The 16748-nt window shown below is 40.6% G+C and overlaps 1 protein-coding gene across 3 annotated transcripts in view; it reads left to right on the plus strand.

Moving 5' to 3' along the window:
- Window positions 1-16748, plus strand: part of TEAD4 (TEA domain transcription factor 4) — a 51789-nt gene that overhangs the window by 19723 nt on the left and 15318 nt on the right. For all 3 annotated transcript variants that reach the window (XM_027634000.1, XM_027633990.1, XM_027634009.1), the window contains exons 4-6: window positions 11382-11446; window positions 12343-12405; window positions 16169-16303. In XM_027634000.1, the coding sequence (XP_027489801.1) occupies window positions 11382-11446; window positions 12343-12405; window positions 16169-16303 (263 nt within the window). The remainder of the gene's footprint in view (window positions 1-11381; window positions 11447-12342; window positions 12406-16168; window positions 16304-16748) is intronic.

Raw genomic sequence — 16748 nt, forward strand, 5'->3', positions numbered from 1 at the left:
TAATTCTCCAAGATAGAGTTGATTGGTAATGGTATATTGTCAGAAAGGCACTTGATCTGAACTTTTTGCTTTATAGATAACATATCCAGTTTAATTGATTTCTAATTTAGTAAACCAGCTTTATGTTTTGTAGATGTATCCACTCATCTGCCTTGTAACTGAGAGACTGTTTCAATTTCATTTGTCAGCCTTTTCCCTTGTTGCAAGTCATTGTTTTGCTTCTCCTATTCTTATGGATAACTTTATCCATTTCCAGTGGTTTTCTGAGAAGTTTAGTTAAAACCCCTTAGCGTTCTTTTACATTTTAAATCCCATTGCATTCTTTCACAATTGGGTTCAAATATTACCAGTTGCTAATCTGCTCTTATGCCAAATGTTTATTAATATTTAAAAATATGGATTGAATGAAAAATCTGGGAACAAAATCAGGCATGGAAAATGAAAATTAATAATGTCCAGTGACTTGTGTTTCTTCTTTCTTTAAAATAGGTGCGTGTAAAGCTCTTGTCTGGACAGGTTTTTGCAAACACATTACCAGAAGGATCTCAAAAACATGGAGTGAGTTCTGAGAAGAGCGGCAAGCATACCAGACTTAACATTGAGCTCTGAGAGTAGAAGGGACTGATTTAGGAAGAAAGATTAAAGTAGCTAAATATACATAGCTTGGCTAAGCGATGACTGAAAGGTGGAGGGTGGGGGGACACATAATAACAGTCTAAAAATATTTGAAGGGTGTTAACATTTAGGAGGGAGAGGGATTTTATGTGGAACATGTGAGCATGACTAGGATTAATGGGGGAGAAAGAAAGAATATAGGATGGATATCAGCAAAGACTTCAAGACAGCATTAGTGCTCAGTGCTGAGGGATCTCTAAGGAGATAGAATGGAAATGCTGTTGTTGGGGACTTTAAAAATTATATCAGACAAAACTATTAGGATTGTATTTGTACAGCCAGTCCCAAGGAATGGGGTGTGTGTCCTCATGTGTATCTGTGTTTATATGAATGAGAGGTGGATTCCAGATTGGAAGTGGTATGGTTTTACCCAGGAGACAAGAGAACAGTGGGCATTAGGTGGCTTTACACTGTAAATATCAGCAGTTTTTTTCTAAATTGTTAGTCCTGTGATTCATATTATCTGTGTTTTTGTGACATGAATATGTTTGTGAGACTGGATATGTTTATTGACACAGAAGCCTTTTCTTAGGTCTGAAACAGAAGCAGTAGACTCCTGGATAAACACTAGGAGTGCTTTCTCAGAATATGCCTTCTATTGATTAGCCAAGCATTGGGTAGAGAAGGGTGATAGCATTTCTCAAGAAAGGGTGTGCATATACATAGAGGGAGCTGTTAAGTGTCAATATGCAGATTGTGTGAAGACCTGGCATAGGAAAAAAAGGAGTTTTCTTATTTACATAGTGCATGTAAGCAAAACCTATTATATGAGCTCTCTTTTAAAGTCTCTTTCAAGGGCATTCCTTAAGCAAAAACAGTATAAGACAACACAAGCATTCTGGTGCCTTAAGGAGTGCCCCAAAGTGGAGGAAAGCTGCTTGTTCAGAAAAAGACACTAATATTACAGCTAGAAGAAGAAGCAGTATTCTCATTCACGCAGGATCCAGATAATGAGCACAGGAGAACTAGGACTGTCTATTGGTTTAAACAGTTGCTCATTAACTAGTCCATAACAAACCCTGTATTGTCTGTGTGTGGTGAAGATCTGGGCAGCAAAACTGAGAAGGCTGTATGCAGTTCGTGCCCAGACAGATGGTCTTATAAATCTGTTGGTCACTGGCAGAGCTGACTTAAACCTCTGGGGCCTGGGTACACCTGCTACTGAAGGGTGCATAGCCAGCAGCTGTTCCTCATTGCTGTCACCTTGAACTTGTGACCCATCCAAGTACTCCTTTGCATTCTCAGTCTCACTCTGTGCACACATACAGGCAGAGCCTTGCTCTGTGTCTGGCTTCTTGAAGAGGAAATGACACTGTTTTCATATAAAATGGCTTTAGAATCACTCTTCTTTCCTCTTGAATGTGGTTTGTGCAATAATTACAAATGCCTTTTCAGGAGCTTAGGTTGGAGTGTGTGGGCTGGAGTGCAAAGAGTGTAACCAATGCTTGATGAGGTAACCCAATAGCAATGCTCCAAGCTGTTGACTGCAAGGGCTGTAGGCACAGGCCTAGTTCTAAGCTTGACAAGTATTACAGGGAAACACACATGCACGTGTGACATTTAGCACAATGTTGCCTTCAACCTTGACTGGGGATTATGAGCATTACTGCATATAAAGGCTGCATCATCATCTTTAGTTGTAGAATTGTAGAAAATGGTGCTGGGAGGGACCTTCAAAGATGATCTCATCTGCTTCTGGGCCCAGAGGCAAAGACAGCTCACTTAAACTGTTCATGTCTAGTCTGATCCTTTATGGCTAAGGTTGGGGGAAAGTGGTTTGGCAATTTTAGATACAGCAGCTTTTATTTAGAAGGTAGTTAAAGCATCTAGATATTTGCAAATTTCCTTCTGGATCCACGAGTTTCTAGGTATCTCTGCAGCTTAAATAGTTTTGTCATCCTCTTGTTCCTGCTCTCCTGTCACTGCCTGAATCATAGTTGCCCAGCTATCTATCAGACTTACACTGTAAACTCAGTCAGGGAACAGGTGTTTAACGAATGTGGAACAGAATTGTGCCAGTGTTAGGAGCAGGAAGAAAGTGGGGCAGGAAGGGGGAATATCCAAAGCCACTGTAAGGAAATTTTATGAGCTTGGCAGAATTCAGCTATTATCCAGACCAGTTCCTGGGTAGCCATTCAATTATGAAGACGGTGTTTCTGCTAGACTTTGCTGTCCACATTCTCTTTTCACCTGCTACAGAGCATGACGTCTTTAAGAACTATTCTTGCTAATGTTTGGATGGTGTAAAACTGTTCTGTGTTGAGACCAAGAGTATATTTCTTCCAGAAATGGTGAGATGACCTAACAGTTCACTGCAGAAAAAAAGAAGGACTTGCCACTCCTGTTTCCTTGTTCCTCTGCTCTGCTTCCAGTTTTGTGCTCCTGCCCTTTAGGCTGCTAGTTTCTAGCAGACTCCTTGTGGATGTGTTTCAGCTTCCTAAATTGATAGCAAACTATGTTGGCAAAATGAGCTGGGCAGATTTCTGCCAGATTAGAGAGTTGAACTGACCCATGGAACAGTCTGGTGAGAGGTAGGTAGGTAGGTTGGGGAAAAGGCAATCACTTTTTTCAGGAGTGTCCAGCCATTTGTTTAAGCTGAAGCTATAATTTGTTAGTTTAAAGTAATCACAGACAATGACTGCACACTAAATTATGATGGCAGAACCTGAAGCTGTGTGGTAGCAACCATTCCACTTAAAAAAATCAATATTCATTTATTCATATAATGCAAAAACCCAAAAGTCTCTGGATTCTTTTGCTTTTCTTGAAGCTGCTGCATAATTTGCAGTCATTTGACTGGAATTGGGTTGTGGTGTAGTTTTATGTGTTAAATGAAGCAGTCATGACTCCTCTCAGGAATAAACCAGACCAGACCAGATGCCTTGAGAACTGCACGGTCTGTGCTAGTCATGCAGCACATCTGCATAGATCTCACAGACCCCTTTAAGCTCCACTTTCTGTCATGGCTGAAGCTTTGAGTACTTGGTCAGCCTGTCATCTGGGCACATGCATAAAATTAGAACTTGGGGCAGAAATCTGCAAGAAACTCTGTACTATTGGTACTGGCAGAATCAGCTGACCACAAAATCAGGAGGAGGAGAGGTGCTGAAGTTTTTGCTGTCCTTGGAGACATCACCAAAGCAGTGTTGAGAGTTGCTTTCAGAAGCCCTGCAGCTATTGGAAGTTACTGAAGAAGACATCTATTGATCTAAGGAAGAATTTAGCAGATGTCCAGGTCTGTAATGTAGAACTTGGGACTAATGGGAACCGGAGAATGTTGTTGCAGTTAAACATTGGTTTCAGTACTGCCTTCAACAGTCATTTTCTCTGAACCTAGGCAATAGTGTTCTTTGTGCCTATATAAGGTGGTCATTCTCAGGTGTCCCAAGAGACTGAAAGCTGTTAGTTTGACATGCCTTTCCATGTAGGATTGTTATTGATTCTTTCAGGTGTTATCTAATACACTCTAGCATATGAAGGACTTGTATTAGTATATGCAGCTGCTTTGGTGTGATTGTGGGATTTCCCAGCCAAATTTAATCTAATCATTTTTAGTAGGATTCTCTCAGTCTTAACTCTGGGAAGCACCACAACAAGCCCGAGCTCTGTTGCTTTTTCGGCCCTTACTGTGTAGATAGAAGAGCACTTATTGGATGGATTAACTTTCTGTGGCCTGAGGTGATAATGTGGGAAAACTGAGCTGATGAGGACATTCAATTTATGCACTCGAAACTACTGTTAAAAGATTGAGGTGTGGTGAAGAGCTGCATAGCCTGGAGCTTCCTATTAGGCTGATGGGGAGGGATTGCTGCCTGCATACATTGTTGTACCTTAGTTAAAGTTCATCTTTACAAGGAATAACTCCATATGCCTTTGGGGCAGTAATTAGAAGGCACTTTAACGCTGTTTAGCCTTTAGACAAATAATGCAAGCACAGGAAGTGCCTTGCCCATTTTTTTACCAGCCTATATGAGTGTAAGGGTTAGGTGGAGTACAGTTCCTGGTGTTTCTCTGGTGGTAAAACTGGTTTAAGAAGTTCTGCACTGATTCTTTCTCTGTTCTCTCTGTTGTGCCAATGCTGTGGTAAATGTGACCACAAAATGAACTAGTTCACCAATCCAGTTATAAATAGGCTGATGGGGGAAAACCAAACAAAACCAACAGAACCCAAATGGGGGTGGGTAGGCTTATTTTTTGATATTGGTAATTAGAGTGGTGCTTGCCAGTCTTTCCTCTCTGCCCCCTCTCTCCTTCTTCCATTTAGTTGGTACAGCTGCCCACAGGAGTTGATGGAGAAGGAATGACCAGCTAAGGAGTGGGAAACCTCTTCAGATTGTATTGCTCATGAAAAATTTGTTGCTGTAAGTACACCTGCAGTGACTGACTTCTCATTTTTCTCCACTCCTTGTTGGGAACCAATAAGATGCTTCCCCAAACCTGCGGGGTCTGTAATTGTTATCTCTTAGCCATACACCCTTGTGTGAAGTGTCTTAAAATGACCATCAAGAAACAGCGGTTTCTAAATGGTAGTAGCATTTCTTGTGTGTCTGACTGTGAATTTAGGTTATACATTGAAAAAGGAGAGAAATAAATACTAATCTTTTCAGCAAAAGGCCTTTTAGACAAGAGAGGGTTGCAGTCTTTAGATGAGTTGGTAAGTCAGACAACTGAGTTTTATGATCTCAGACAGAGATCACCTGACTCAGATAGAGATGACAGAGATCTCAGACAGACACCTGACTGCCATTTCTCCATGTGAAGGGCTTGACTGGCACATTCTGCCCAGCAAATGAAGCTTCAGTTTTGTCATTTTAGAAGAGGAAGGAGCTCAGAATTTGCACAGTCAAATGATGAAAATAGGTGTGTTGGGGAAGAGCTGACAATGTGATGGTACTAATCACTTCAGTATTGTGTTTTCAGGGATCTGACTGTTGATATTTTTCAGAAGTACTGGCTCATCTTGCTTTGATTGTTCATCCCTTACTGTAGGGACTGCATAAAAACTCAGAGAATCTTCTTGTGAAAGGTTAATCCTGAGCAAATTCAAGCATAGAATAAATGATCAGAGTGAGGAAATTTGCTTTTCCCAGCTGAATATAAAATTAATTCACTAGTATGTGTAATTTTGCTATGGGAACTCGAACCTGACTATTGAGCACTGAAGTTCTGCATTGGTAGATTCAGAGATGTCTTCATAAGATAGGCCAGTGCAGTGAAATGGTTTTCTGTGGTCTCTTTCATGGAAGATGATCACAGTATGATGTCATAATGGGATATTAAGTTCTTTTATTACCTTCTGAGTACAGGAACCTAGCAAAATCTTCTCATCAAGGCTTTAGTAAGAAAAGTTGGTTTGTGATGAAGGGAACATCTAATGAAGGTAGGATTAAACTTAAATTTTGTCAGTAAGAGTTGTCTGTGCATCTTGAGGAAAAGATGAAATTAGCCATCAGAAAGACAAAAATGTGTTTTCTGACACATCTAGCCCTATTTCTGGAAGAGTTGATGCCCAGGAAGGCATTTAGCATAGCTAAATGGGAGGAGGAAGCAGTGGAATGATAGAGAGAGAAAGTAAGGCTGTGCATGGGAGTTATGGATGGGGCAGACCAGATAGCCCCATATGCACATGCAACCAACCACACACTGCTTTTATCTTAAGTGTCCTTCTGGTAAGAGTTGGTTGGCAGTTAGTTTTGCTTTGTATGCATAGAGAAACATTGATATTCGGTGGAAAGATGAGGTGTCCTTACCTTCCCTGTTTTGTCTAGATTTATTTGCCTGAAGCACAGTTCATTATGCTTATGTTGATTGTAACTAACAGTTAACTACCTGTGAAGTATCAAGTGACACAAAAAGATAGAAATGATAGTTGAGATGGCTTTTTTGACCTCACTTTGATAAACTTTTCACTGGATACAGCTGGATAGTTGCTTCTGTAGTTCTCCTGAAGAACTGCTTACAGATAGTTGCATATGTGTGCTTTAAATATAGAAAAGATAAAGTATCTACTAAGATACAGATACTTTCAGGCAGTTTCCTGCTGAAAGGATTTTGCAGAAATCACTAAGTTCTTTGCTCTCACCTGTCACAGAAGAGAGGCTTTTGGTTCTTCTACTTTCTTTGGCAACAGGTGTGAGGAAGTAAAAGTCTTAAAGAGATACTGTTTGCAAGAGGCAGAGAAACTAATATACCTTTACTAACAGAAAGTCATTATGAAACTTCGAGGTAGGACTGGGAAATGCTTTCTATGGTGATGGGAATTCCCTTGATTATCCCCTTTCCTTACAGAAAGACATTTGTCTGCTGTTATACTGAAAGGTGCACAGGTGTAGAATGGAGAATCAAAAACCTCCTTATTCACTTCTCAACTCTTTCCTAAATAATTTTGCGATTTAGTGTAAGACAGAGTGAGAGCCAAATTGATACCCTTGGAAATTTATCTGTTAGGAGTGAGAGGCAAAGAACATAAGAGAGTATCTCTTTACTACTTTTTTCATGCCATGCTTCCAGGGGGAAGGCTACAGGGAGGATAAAGGTGCTGTGCTGCAGTTGGTATGTTGGCTAGAGCTCCGTGAAACCCAATGCGAGGTTTCGACAGAGGAGTCACAACTGTTGGCAGGTTCTGGTGACCGTGGCAGACCTCAGCGGGAGTTATTCTAAGAACACAACATATGATCAGATTACTGAGGGGCACTTTACATGGCTCTAAAAAATGAACCATCTGACGGTTTATGACAGCTCTGCCTGTTCCAGCCAAGTGAGGAGTCGTTGCTGACCCTGCAGCCCGGGTTGTGAAACAAAGAAAGTGCTTTCCAGAGGCTGTGAGCCTACAGACTTCCAGCCACATAATACCTGCTTGCATCTGACTTCCGATGAGAAAAACAAAAGACATTTAGGACTTGCTTCTCTTGCAGTTTTGATTCATGGTAATTTAATGCGTTCTTGTTGCATTTTATTGGGCTTGGCAATTTGTGTAGTTCTATATTTAGTAATCCCTGTGATGAATGTCTTTGTAGAGTGATCTGTTTGTTTATTGGTTTGGGGGGGTGGTAGTTTGTGTGTGCTACCAGTACCTTTATTAGCTTAATATAACTTGCCACTTTTCTGTTTTTCTCTGACTGAGGACACACTTGTGGAAGAGGAAGACTGTATGAGAATTGGTAGCAAGTGGGAAGTGAATTCTAAAACTGGAAAATTTGAGGATCTACAATTAAATGCTCTCTGTGGAGAGTTTCCTTCTAGAGAATTTCTGTACTCGCATCTAATGTCTGCAATTTGTACAACACTTTCCCCTCCCACTAGTCTTTTCCAGTGAAGTACATGGCCTGAGAGAACTTTGCAATTTTTGCTGATGTTGTCAAAGACAGACATTTAAATACACACTTACAGAAACACCTCCCACTTTCCTGGGCTTGAATACAGTTTATTGTTTCTGCTCCCTGCTTCCTACCCTATTTCCCTTGTTTTGTCCTCTCTTAACACTTAGTCTCTCTTTAATTCTTTTAGATGCTGGGTGATGCAGAAGGTTGGCATCACTGTATAAAATAAAGGTTTCTTTCTGCTAGTTCCTGCTTTTTTTTTGTTTTATTTAGTTCTTTTTCCCTTTTGGTGCTCCTTGTTTCTTGCTTCTCCTCTTTTCTGCATGGGTTTTCAATGGGCTGCAGTCCTTTCAGAATTCTGTCTGCTCTGGCATGGCACTACAGTTGCCTCAAAGAGTACTTCTGTCATGGAGCACATCTTTCCAAGAAGACTTTTCCAGCCATATCCCCAGCAATGTCCCCTACCACATCTCCTTTTCTCCAATTTTGTCTTTTTTGCGTATCTTTTATTTTTTCCTTCTATACATCCTCATGTCTCCTTTTGTGTTTCTTTTTGTGTCTCCTCGTGTGTCTCATGTCCCTACTGGCTCTTGCCCTTTCCAAAATATATTTGAGCAAAGGTAGCTTGTGCTTCTCTGACTGGTTGAGGTTCTAATGGACTGATTGTCATTTTCATCCGTTTTGGGGATGGCTGGAATTGACTGTGATTGGCATCCTCTCACACAGATTACTCCGTCTGCCCTCTGTTGCTGAAGTAGAATAGTGCTCTGTCAGACTGCTCAGTCTGTATGATTTTTTTACTTTCATGGAAACACAACAAAGCTAAATTTACTCCTTAACACTTATTATATCTCACTGAGAATCCATTGAAATTAGTTTTTCAAGGCTGACCTGTAATTGAGCCAATGTCTGGAGAGTTCCCATATATTCAGATTTTCACCATAGCCTGATATGCGCTGTTTAAAAGTTTGCCTGAAATTCTCTGATATCCACTTCTTCTCAAGGCTAGTTTTTCATCTCTCTTACACTAACTCATTCCCCTTACCCCTCAAAGGGTCCTCTTGGTGTGCAAAAATTCTCGTTCTTTTTTCTTTTTAGGTAATAGCATTTGAACACCTTGTTTTATTCTGCACATTTCCCACTTCTGATGTGTGTCAAACCATACTTCTGAAATTTCATATATGCCGGCATCTGTGTGAGAAGAATCACTTCAGTTGTTTCATACCTCTCAACTTGGATCCATGTCTAACAGATGGAGGCTTTGAAAAGCCATAAATATTGTTGGCAGTAGAGTAAGGTGGTGTGGATATGTGTTGCTAGTAATTGGTCTCGGCTTTGTACAAGTGGTTACATGGGTTGGAAGAGCAGCCAGGTGGAAGGTAGCATAATAACATCTGCTGCCATCAGACTCTCCTGGGCATGTCACCATGCTCATGCTGAAACTGTGGGAACTGAAGAGGTCAGTGGTTACATGCTGGGCATTGTGTTTCTGGCACAGAAACAATTCCTAATTTGTGTATACAGGCGCTGGAGCTGAGTTCTCAACTACAGACCTGTTTCTTCTCCCAGAGGAATAAGGAGCTGCTGTAATGACACCATTAGAAAAACATTGAGATCTGTAAATGTAAAGTGCTTTCCTGTCCCTATGTGTGCTTTGGTTATGTTTCATGTCATGGCTTAAATGCAGTCATGGACATTTGCATTCTTCTGTTACAGAAGCAGATGGAATTAGGAGCTTTGCCAGCCCTTCCCCAAAAGGTTGAGCAGTCAATTTCAGTGTAGAGTCTTCCCTTGCATAATTTTTTTCAGGTTTGAGTGAAATAAGAGTTTAGAATAAGAACAAGTGACAACTTTTCCATGGAATATTAAACCACTGGAATAAATACTGCATTTGATTTCACTGCTTGCTTTTTGATGTCTCTGATGTCCTAATGTATAAGTTCTCCGTTCAACCCATAAACTTTTCATAGACAACACTGGAGTTTTATAATTTTGTTACAAACTTCACAATACTTGTGGCTTTGCTTCCCAGTTCATTCCTGCTTCATTCTGCAAACACTTGCAGGCATATGAAAATGTCTCACAGTCTTGCAGTTCCCACTCCCAACTTTTATTGAGGTACTGTATTGCTACTAGTGTGGTCACCACAAATGTATTAATTTACAGAGCCTGTTCTTCCTGTCATGTTTTCTGCCTTGAACCAGTCTAGAGTTCAGATGTGTAGCTGCTGCCTTTATGCTTCTGTTCTTTATTCCTCCATCTCCAGGAAGAGAATAAAATGTGTGACTGCTTAGATTTGATACATGGGAGCCAGTGTATGGAACCTGGATAGTCTGCCTGCAAGAGCCAGAAAGCACTTGTAGTTCACTGTATCATGTTACACTGATAAATTCTGTGTAACTGTTTCCATGTACTCCCCCATTGTTGTTTATTTTCTTGTACTTAGATTCACAAAATGACAGACTCATCTTGGTTGGAAGGGATCTCTTCAGGTGGCCTAGTGTGGCTGTACTGCTCAAGCAGTGATAGATACAGCCAGCTGCCCAGGATTCTGTCCACTAGGCTGTGACTATCCTTCTAGGATGGAGACTGCAACCTCTTTGGGCAGCCTGTGCCAGTGTTTAACCACCACTATAATAAAAAAAGATTGGGTTTTTCCTTTTTTTTTTTTTTTTTTTCCTCTTTTTTGTTTTTAGGCAGAATTTCATGTGTTTGAGTTTGTGCCATTTGGTTCTTTTCCTATCACTGGGCATTATTCAGAGGAGGGCAGTTCACTTTCTCCTTTTATTCCCTCCCATCCCGGGTACTTGCATGCATTGATTAAAAGCTGCCCCTCAGTCTTCTCCAGGCTGAACAGACCCAGTTCTCCCGGCCTTTCCTTATATGAAAGATGCTCCAGTCTCTTTAAAATTTTTGCTGGACTCGCTCCAGTATGTCCACATCTTTCTCATGCTGAGGAGACCAGAACTGGACAGAGTATTGCAGATTGTACCTCAACAGTGCTGAGTAGAGAAGAATCAAATCCCTTGACCTGTTGGTAACAATCTTCCTATGCAAACTGGGATTTGCCCATAAGAGTGCATTGCTGGCTCATTGTCAGCTTGTTGTCAAGCAGGACCTCATCTGTTCAGCCAATTGTCAGTCCACCTCCTTGTCCAATTATCTAGCCCATACTTTGTCAATTTGCCCATAAGGATGTTGCGGGAGACTGCTCATAAAACTCAAACTTCTGCCATGTGAACTAATAAGTTCCTTTCTAAGAAAGAAAATAATGTGACAGAGAATCATCCCAGTGCTGATCTCTATAGATATACAATGGAATTATCTATCTTTTTCACTGGGGTCATAGCTTTCTAAACTTGTGTTTGCATTTTTTCTCTGTTTCAGGCCGAAATGAGTTGATTGCCCGCTATATTAAGCTGAGAACAGGGAAAACACGCACAAGGAAACAGGTAAGTGCACAGTTTTCCCTGTAAGCATTAGCTTCTTTGGAATACTAGAGATTATGAGGGCTAATGAGAGCAAACCCCTTACTGTTCACTTGTTGTTCATTTCTGGCTTTGCTGGAAAGAGGTTTTTGTCCTGAACTGGTTAACGAGAGTGGTGGGAAGAGTCAGCTCAGGCATTTTACAATTGGATTATAACGCTCATGTCTCCCAACCACATAGTGATCCACAATTTTCTTTCTACTGCTAAACAGTGTGTAATTTTATTTCCTTGGTCTGCTAGTGAATGTTTCAATGAACATCAGTGGTTCTCTACATGAAGACTCTTTGTTCAGCCCAGACAGACCCTCAGCAATGCTGATTTTGAAAATACTTGTTGCACAAGATGAAAAAGAGGAATCTTTGTGATTTGGGAGTGACAGCCCAGGCTATGCTGGACAAAGCATTGAGCAACATAGACCTGCTTTGGGTAGGGGGCTGGTTGCTGACATTCAGAAGTTCCTTCCAACCTAAATAATTCTATGATTTGTTTCAGCCCACATTAGATATGGAGAAGTTATAAGAGTCATTATATAGCAGCAGAGGTTTCTCTTCTCCCAAGAGGAGGCCAAGACTGGGAAACAAAAAGATCAGAACTCCCAGTCCCTGGTTTTAAGGATGAGGTTTTTTTTTTGGAGGAGGTCTCTGGCTTGATAAAGCCATTTGAACTGAAAAAGGCGTTAAATGGCCCATCTTTTCTGTCCCTCCACCCTCCACCCCATTTCATGGCACTTCTGAAGGTAACTTCTCCTTCCAACCCTAAATAACTTCCTATTTCACAAGGTGCCTTAAGTATGTTCACTTCTACAAGAAGCTACTAAGTGTTCCTCTGGAATGAAAATGGATTTTGTCTTTCAATGCAGGTATCTAGTCACATCCAGGTCCTGGCAAGGCGGAAAGCTAGAGAGATCCAAGCCAAGCTCAAGGTAAGATGGGTATTCTTTAACATATCACACAAGCCCCCCAAGTCAGCCATTCCCTTAAAAATGCATGAGATTAGTCAGTGAACTGTAGTAAGCTGGAGAGGAAAAGGTACTTCCCAGGAAGTGTTATGCAAACATTCATTATTGTTGAAGCTCAATGACGTCTGGAGCAATTCTATTTAAAGAATAGAGAAACAATAACTTTTTAAATTTCATGTGTCTTATTTCTATCTCCAGTTTGTGCTGTTGTCATCTAAGTCTGAAAGACCCTTAGACTTAAGAGTATGTAAAGAGTGTTTACCTGAGAAGGAGGAGTTTCTAGTTACAAATGCTGACTGGTAGCCAGTCCTTGGTGGTGTGGTGACCTTTGGAAAAGGTAGCCTTATAGTTCCTACAGCACCTGTTCCACCTCTGCTAGAGGTAATGGTGTGGAGCTGTCCATTGAGAGGAAGCAATAAGCCAGCTGGGATCTTCTCAGTTAAAGTGATGCCAGCTGAATAGACTTTACCCCTTGATTAATTCAGACCTGATTTGAAGAGGCCTGGGCTAATGAGAAAGAAAATGGTTGACTACTTGCTCCAGAAAATCTGTGTTTTCATTTCTATAGGAAAAGCTCTGAGATCACACTAATGAACTGATACCTCTTGACATTTATTTCCACTCACATTTGATGCAGGGAGATGGTTTGTGTGCTCAGACTGAATTGCCAGAAATATTGAGAAGGTCAAGTGTATGTGTGACAATTGCACAAGTGTACCCCGTTAGAGTGTGAACTATCCAGAAGGGTCTTGCTGAGCAGGATGTGATGTCTGGGCCTTGTTATGTTTCACTAAGACAGCCAGAGAAGAAAGGTGAATGCTGACCTTTCTATTCGGTATGGCAATTAGTAATCTGGAAGGGTGTTACCTTCCCTGATTTTCAGTGCTTCAGGTGGCAATGATCTTGACAGCCCATTCCAACCCTGACTGTTGAGTGGATGGCTTTAGTATGTGCTTCCTCTTGGCTGCCTGGGCAATTCCTTTCTGAGCACTAGTGGAAACAGATTGTCCTGTGAGTGAACTGTTGGCGCTCAGTCTTGACCGGTGCTGAAGTGCATGCAACTCTTTTGCAAGCAGTGATTACCTCTAAGCCATGACTGCACCCCCCCATCCCATCCCCAGCCACATTTTAGAAAACTGTGCTATGTCTGTTATTAGCCTGCTGTGTTTCCAGCTGCTCTGATAAAGAGAAGGAGCCACAAATTACAACTATCTAATTCAGTGCACCTAGGTAGGGCTGCCTAAGCTTGAGACCTGTGGTGCTGTTAAGTGGTCAATTCAGGTGGAGGCCTGCTTGAGAGGCAAGTTAGAGCGAGTAGGAAGCAACAGCTGCCCAGGGTGTTAAAAGCTTTAGTGCTGCTTATATCTGTAACCTTGATTCTGTTCCTTGTGTGTCACAGCTCTGGGATTTGGCATGATTGAAAAGCCAGTCAGCCGAGCCTGTTTTCCACTTAGCGCACAGGAGCCGGCTGGTTTTGTTCTCAGGGAACGAAGGTGTCTCAGGGAGCTCCATGGAGCCATTGGCTGTTGTCCTTTTACACCACCCAGGCCATGCTGTGAGCTCTGCCCAGCTGCCTGCAGTGAACCCTTCCCCAATACCAGACTGTTCCTTTCCGCCTGCAGAGGCAAGTCGGTAGCACCGATTTGACTCATTTACTTTTTTACCTTTGCTGGTCATTTCCATAGAGCAAGGAAATGAAATCATGAAAGATGCTGCCCTTCTTCCAAGTTCCTGCTGATAGCTGTGTGTTCTGTCACTGTTCACTTTTCATACAAGTTTTCATATTTATATCCTAGAGATCGGAGCAGCTATGTGATGACTTTTCAGAGCAATTTCTATAATACTTCTGTCTCCACACAAATTGGGGTGTCTTTTTTTTAAGTGTGCAGTGTCTATAACAGATAGAGATGGAAAATACGGTAAAGCTTGAAGAAAAATCTGTTCCCTGAATTCAGTAGTTTTTCCATGCCCTAGGTGGCTAATACATATCACCTGTACTAAGGAAAAAGTGGGAAATTGTGGTGGTATGGTGATATTATTATTGTTGTCAAGAAGAAAATACAAACATTGAAAATGTTTGGTAAAAGTTTTTACTGATTTGTTTGTTTGTTTGGATTTTTGTTTGGTTTTGTTTTTTTTCTTGGAAACATGTGAAATGAATATACAGAATTGTTAGCTGAAACAGAAAGAAGATGTCCTTTACAAAAACATACTCTTTCCAGCAGTTTGTCAGGTATTTTAACAAAACAGAAAAACACAACAGGGATTAATAGGTAAAATATTTTCCCTGCTTAGTTTTTTCCTTTTAACTTTAATATCTCCACAAGTAAATGCATCTTTCCCATAACCCATGTATAATGTCAGGTAGGCAATTTTTCCAGTGAGCAAGTAAGGGAAGGAAATAAATAGCAACTGGGAAATAGTCCTGATGTACGTTATGAAAAAAGTCCCTAGAAAATAATAATTTCCCTTAAAAAAATGTAGGTAATCCTTGAATTATTCCCTAAAGCATCATTTAAACTGGATTCTGAAAAACTTTCCTATAGCTTTGGAGAACACTAGGAACTTTCTCAGCAATTAAAATGTTTTCCTTTCATTCACTTGAATAGTGCTAACAGAAGTAACAGATGCTCTAAAAAAAAAAGATACATAAGTTTTGCCCATTCCTACTGACCATTCCACTTGAACATTAGCATTTATTCTTGAGCGGTTTTTATGCCTCCTCCACATAATGTTTTTTGTGTTTGATGCATTGGAATCCCTGGACTTTAAACTTTAGAAAATTTTAGATAGATTGGAGAGGTTAGAGAGAATGGAGAGCCAAGGGTGAGAACTTAATGTAGTTCAATGAATGCAAGTGGGAAGTGAGAATTCCTGGAAAAGACAGCAAGAGTGTACCTCTTTCAGCAGTTTCTACAAGCTGTGAATTCTTCTGTGCCATTGTAATTACAGTGTCACAGATAAACGTTGAGTGTTTGAAGGATAAAGATTAATTGTAGGTAATGGAGAAGGAAAGGCAGAATTTGGGGATGTGCTTCTGTTTGTCTATTTATTCCTTGGAAGAAGATATGAAGAATACTATTTGTTTTATACATACATCACTCACTAGTGGTTGCACTGTAATTGCATATAAAAGTGTGTGTAAATCCAGAGTCCTGTTAAAATAAAAAAGGGAATGTCCTTGCCTTGCATATGTGCTATGGAGATTATTAAGGTTTCAAGTTTCTGTGGGGATGGGAATAAAATTATCAACTCTACCTGATACTAATGCAGTCCCAAATTAAAGTAGTCTTTTGCAGTGATAATGACGTTCTCTTTTTGTGAGCTTGTGTTTAGAGGGATTTTTTTTAAATTGATAATAAAGAGTCTTTCTCATTGAGTATTCTCACCAATTATTAAAACACGAGAGTGAACTAGAATTGTACTTTCCACAACAAAACTTTTCAGCTATGTGGCTGAAAGCTACAGAATGGATAAATGCTCAGCAGTCTTTAAACAGCATTTCAGAAAGGATGATAATTCACATATGAAGCTATAGTAAAGAATGAAAGACTTACATGATTTGAAGTGTTCTTAGGACAGTTATTGGTGAATTTGCTGCCCAGGTTTTCAGAGATGCTTGTTTTCTGCAAAGAAGCTGATGACAATCCTGGTTATACAGCATTTGAGCAGGCAGTTTGTCAATCATTATAGTAACTGGTTTTTTGGTTTCTGCTCTTCTCCATAGGATCAGGCAGCTAAAGATAAAGCCATGCAGAGTATGGCTACAATGTCATCTGCCCAGATTATCTCTGCAACTGCCTTCCATAGTAAAATGGCCTTGCCTGGTCTCCCACGACCAGCTTACCCTGCTGTTTCTGGGGTGAGTGAATCAGTGTTTTAGTGGAGTTTGGCTGAAGACATTTGAGTATTTGAAAGGGTGTTGGGACCTGCTCAGGAAAATCCTGAGAACATCAGACAGAATGGGCCAGAAGGCATTGTCTGTGTAAAATAAATCTGTTATATGGCTTCAACAGTTTGGGTCTGATTCTTTGCTCACACTGATGTAAAACGGTAAGGTTTCACTATATATGTTTTTTAATGATACAAGTGAAAGAACAATAAGTTCCTTTGGATTTTTATCTGCCTGAAATGTTTTTAGGTGTCTTTATCACTTTCTTAGTACAGAATCTTGTTGAATTAAAACAGTTTAGGCCATCCTGACCCTTTCTCAAGATTATAATTCCCAAGCTCATCCTGAGTGCTTAGATTACAAACAGACGGCCATTACATAAAATCTTTAATGGAGGAGGCCTGTCGACATCCCC

This window comes from Corapipo altera, unplaced genomic scaffold (genome assembly GCF_003945725.1).
Source record: "Corapipo altera isolate COAL_440 unplaced genomic scaffold, ASM394572v1 0, whole genome shotgun sequence".
In the NCBI taxonomy this organism is placed as follows: Eukaryota; Metazoa; Chordata; class Aves; order Passeriformes; family Pipridae; genus Corapipo; species Corapipo altera.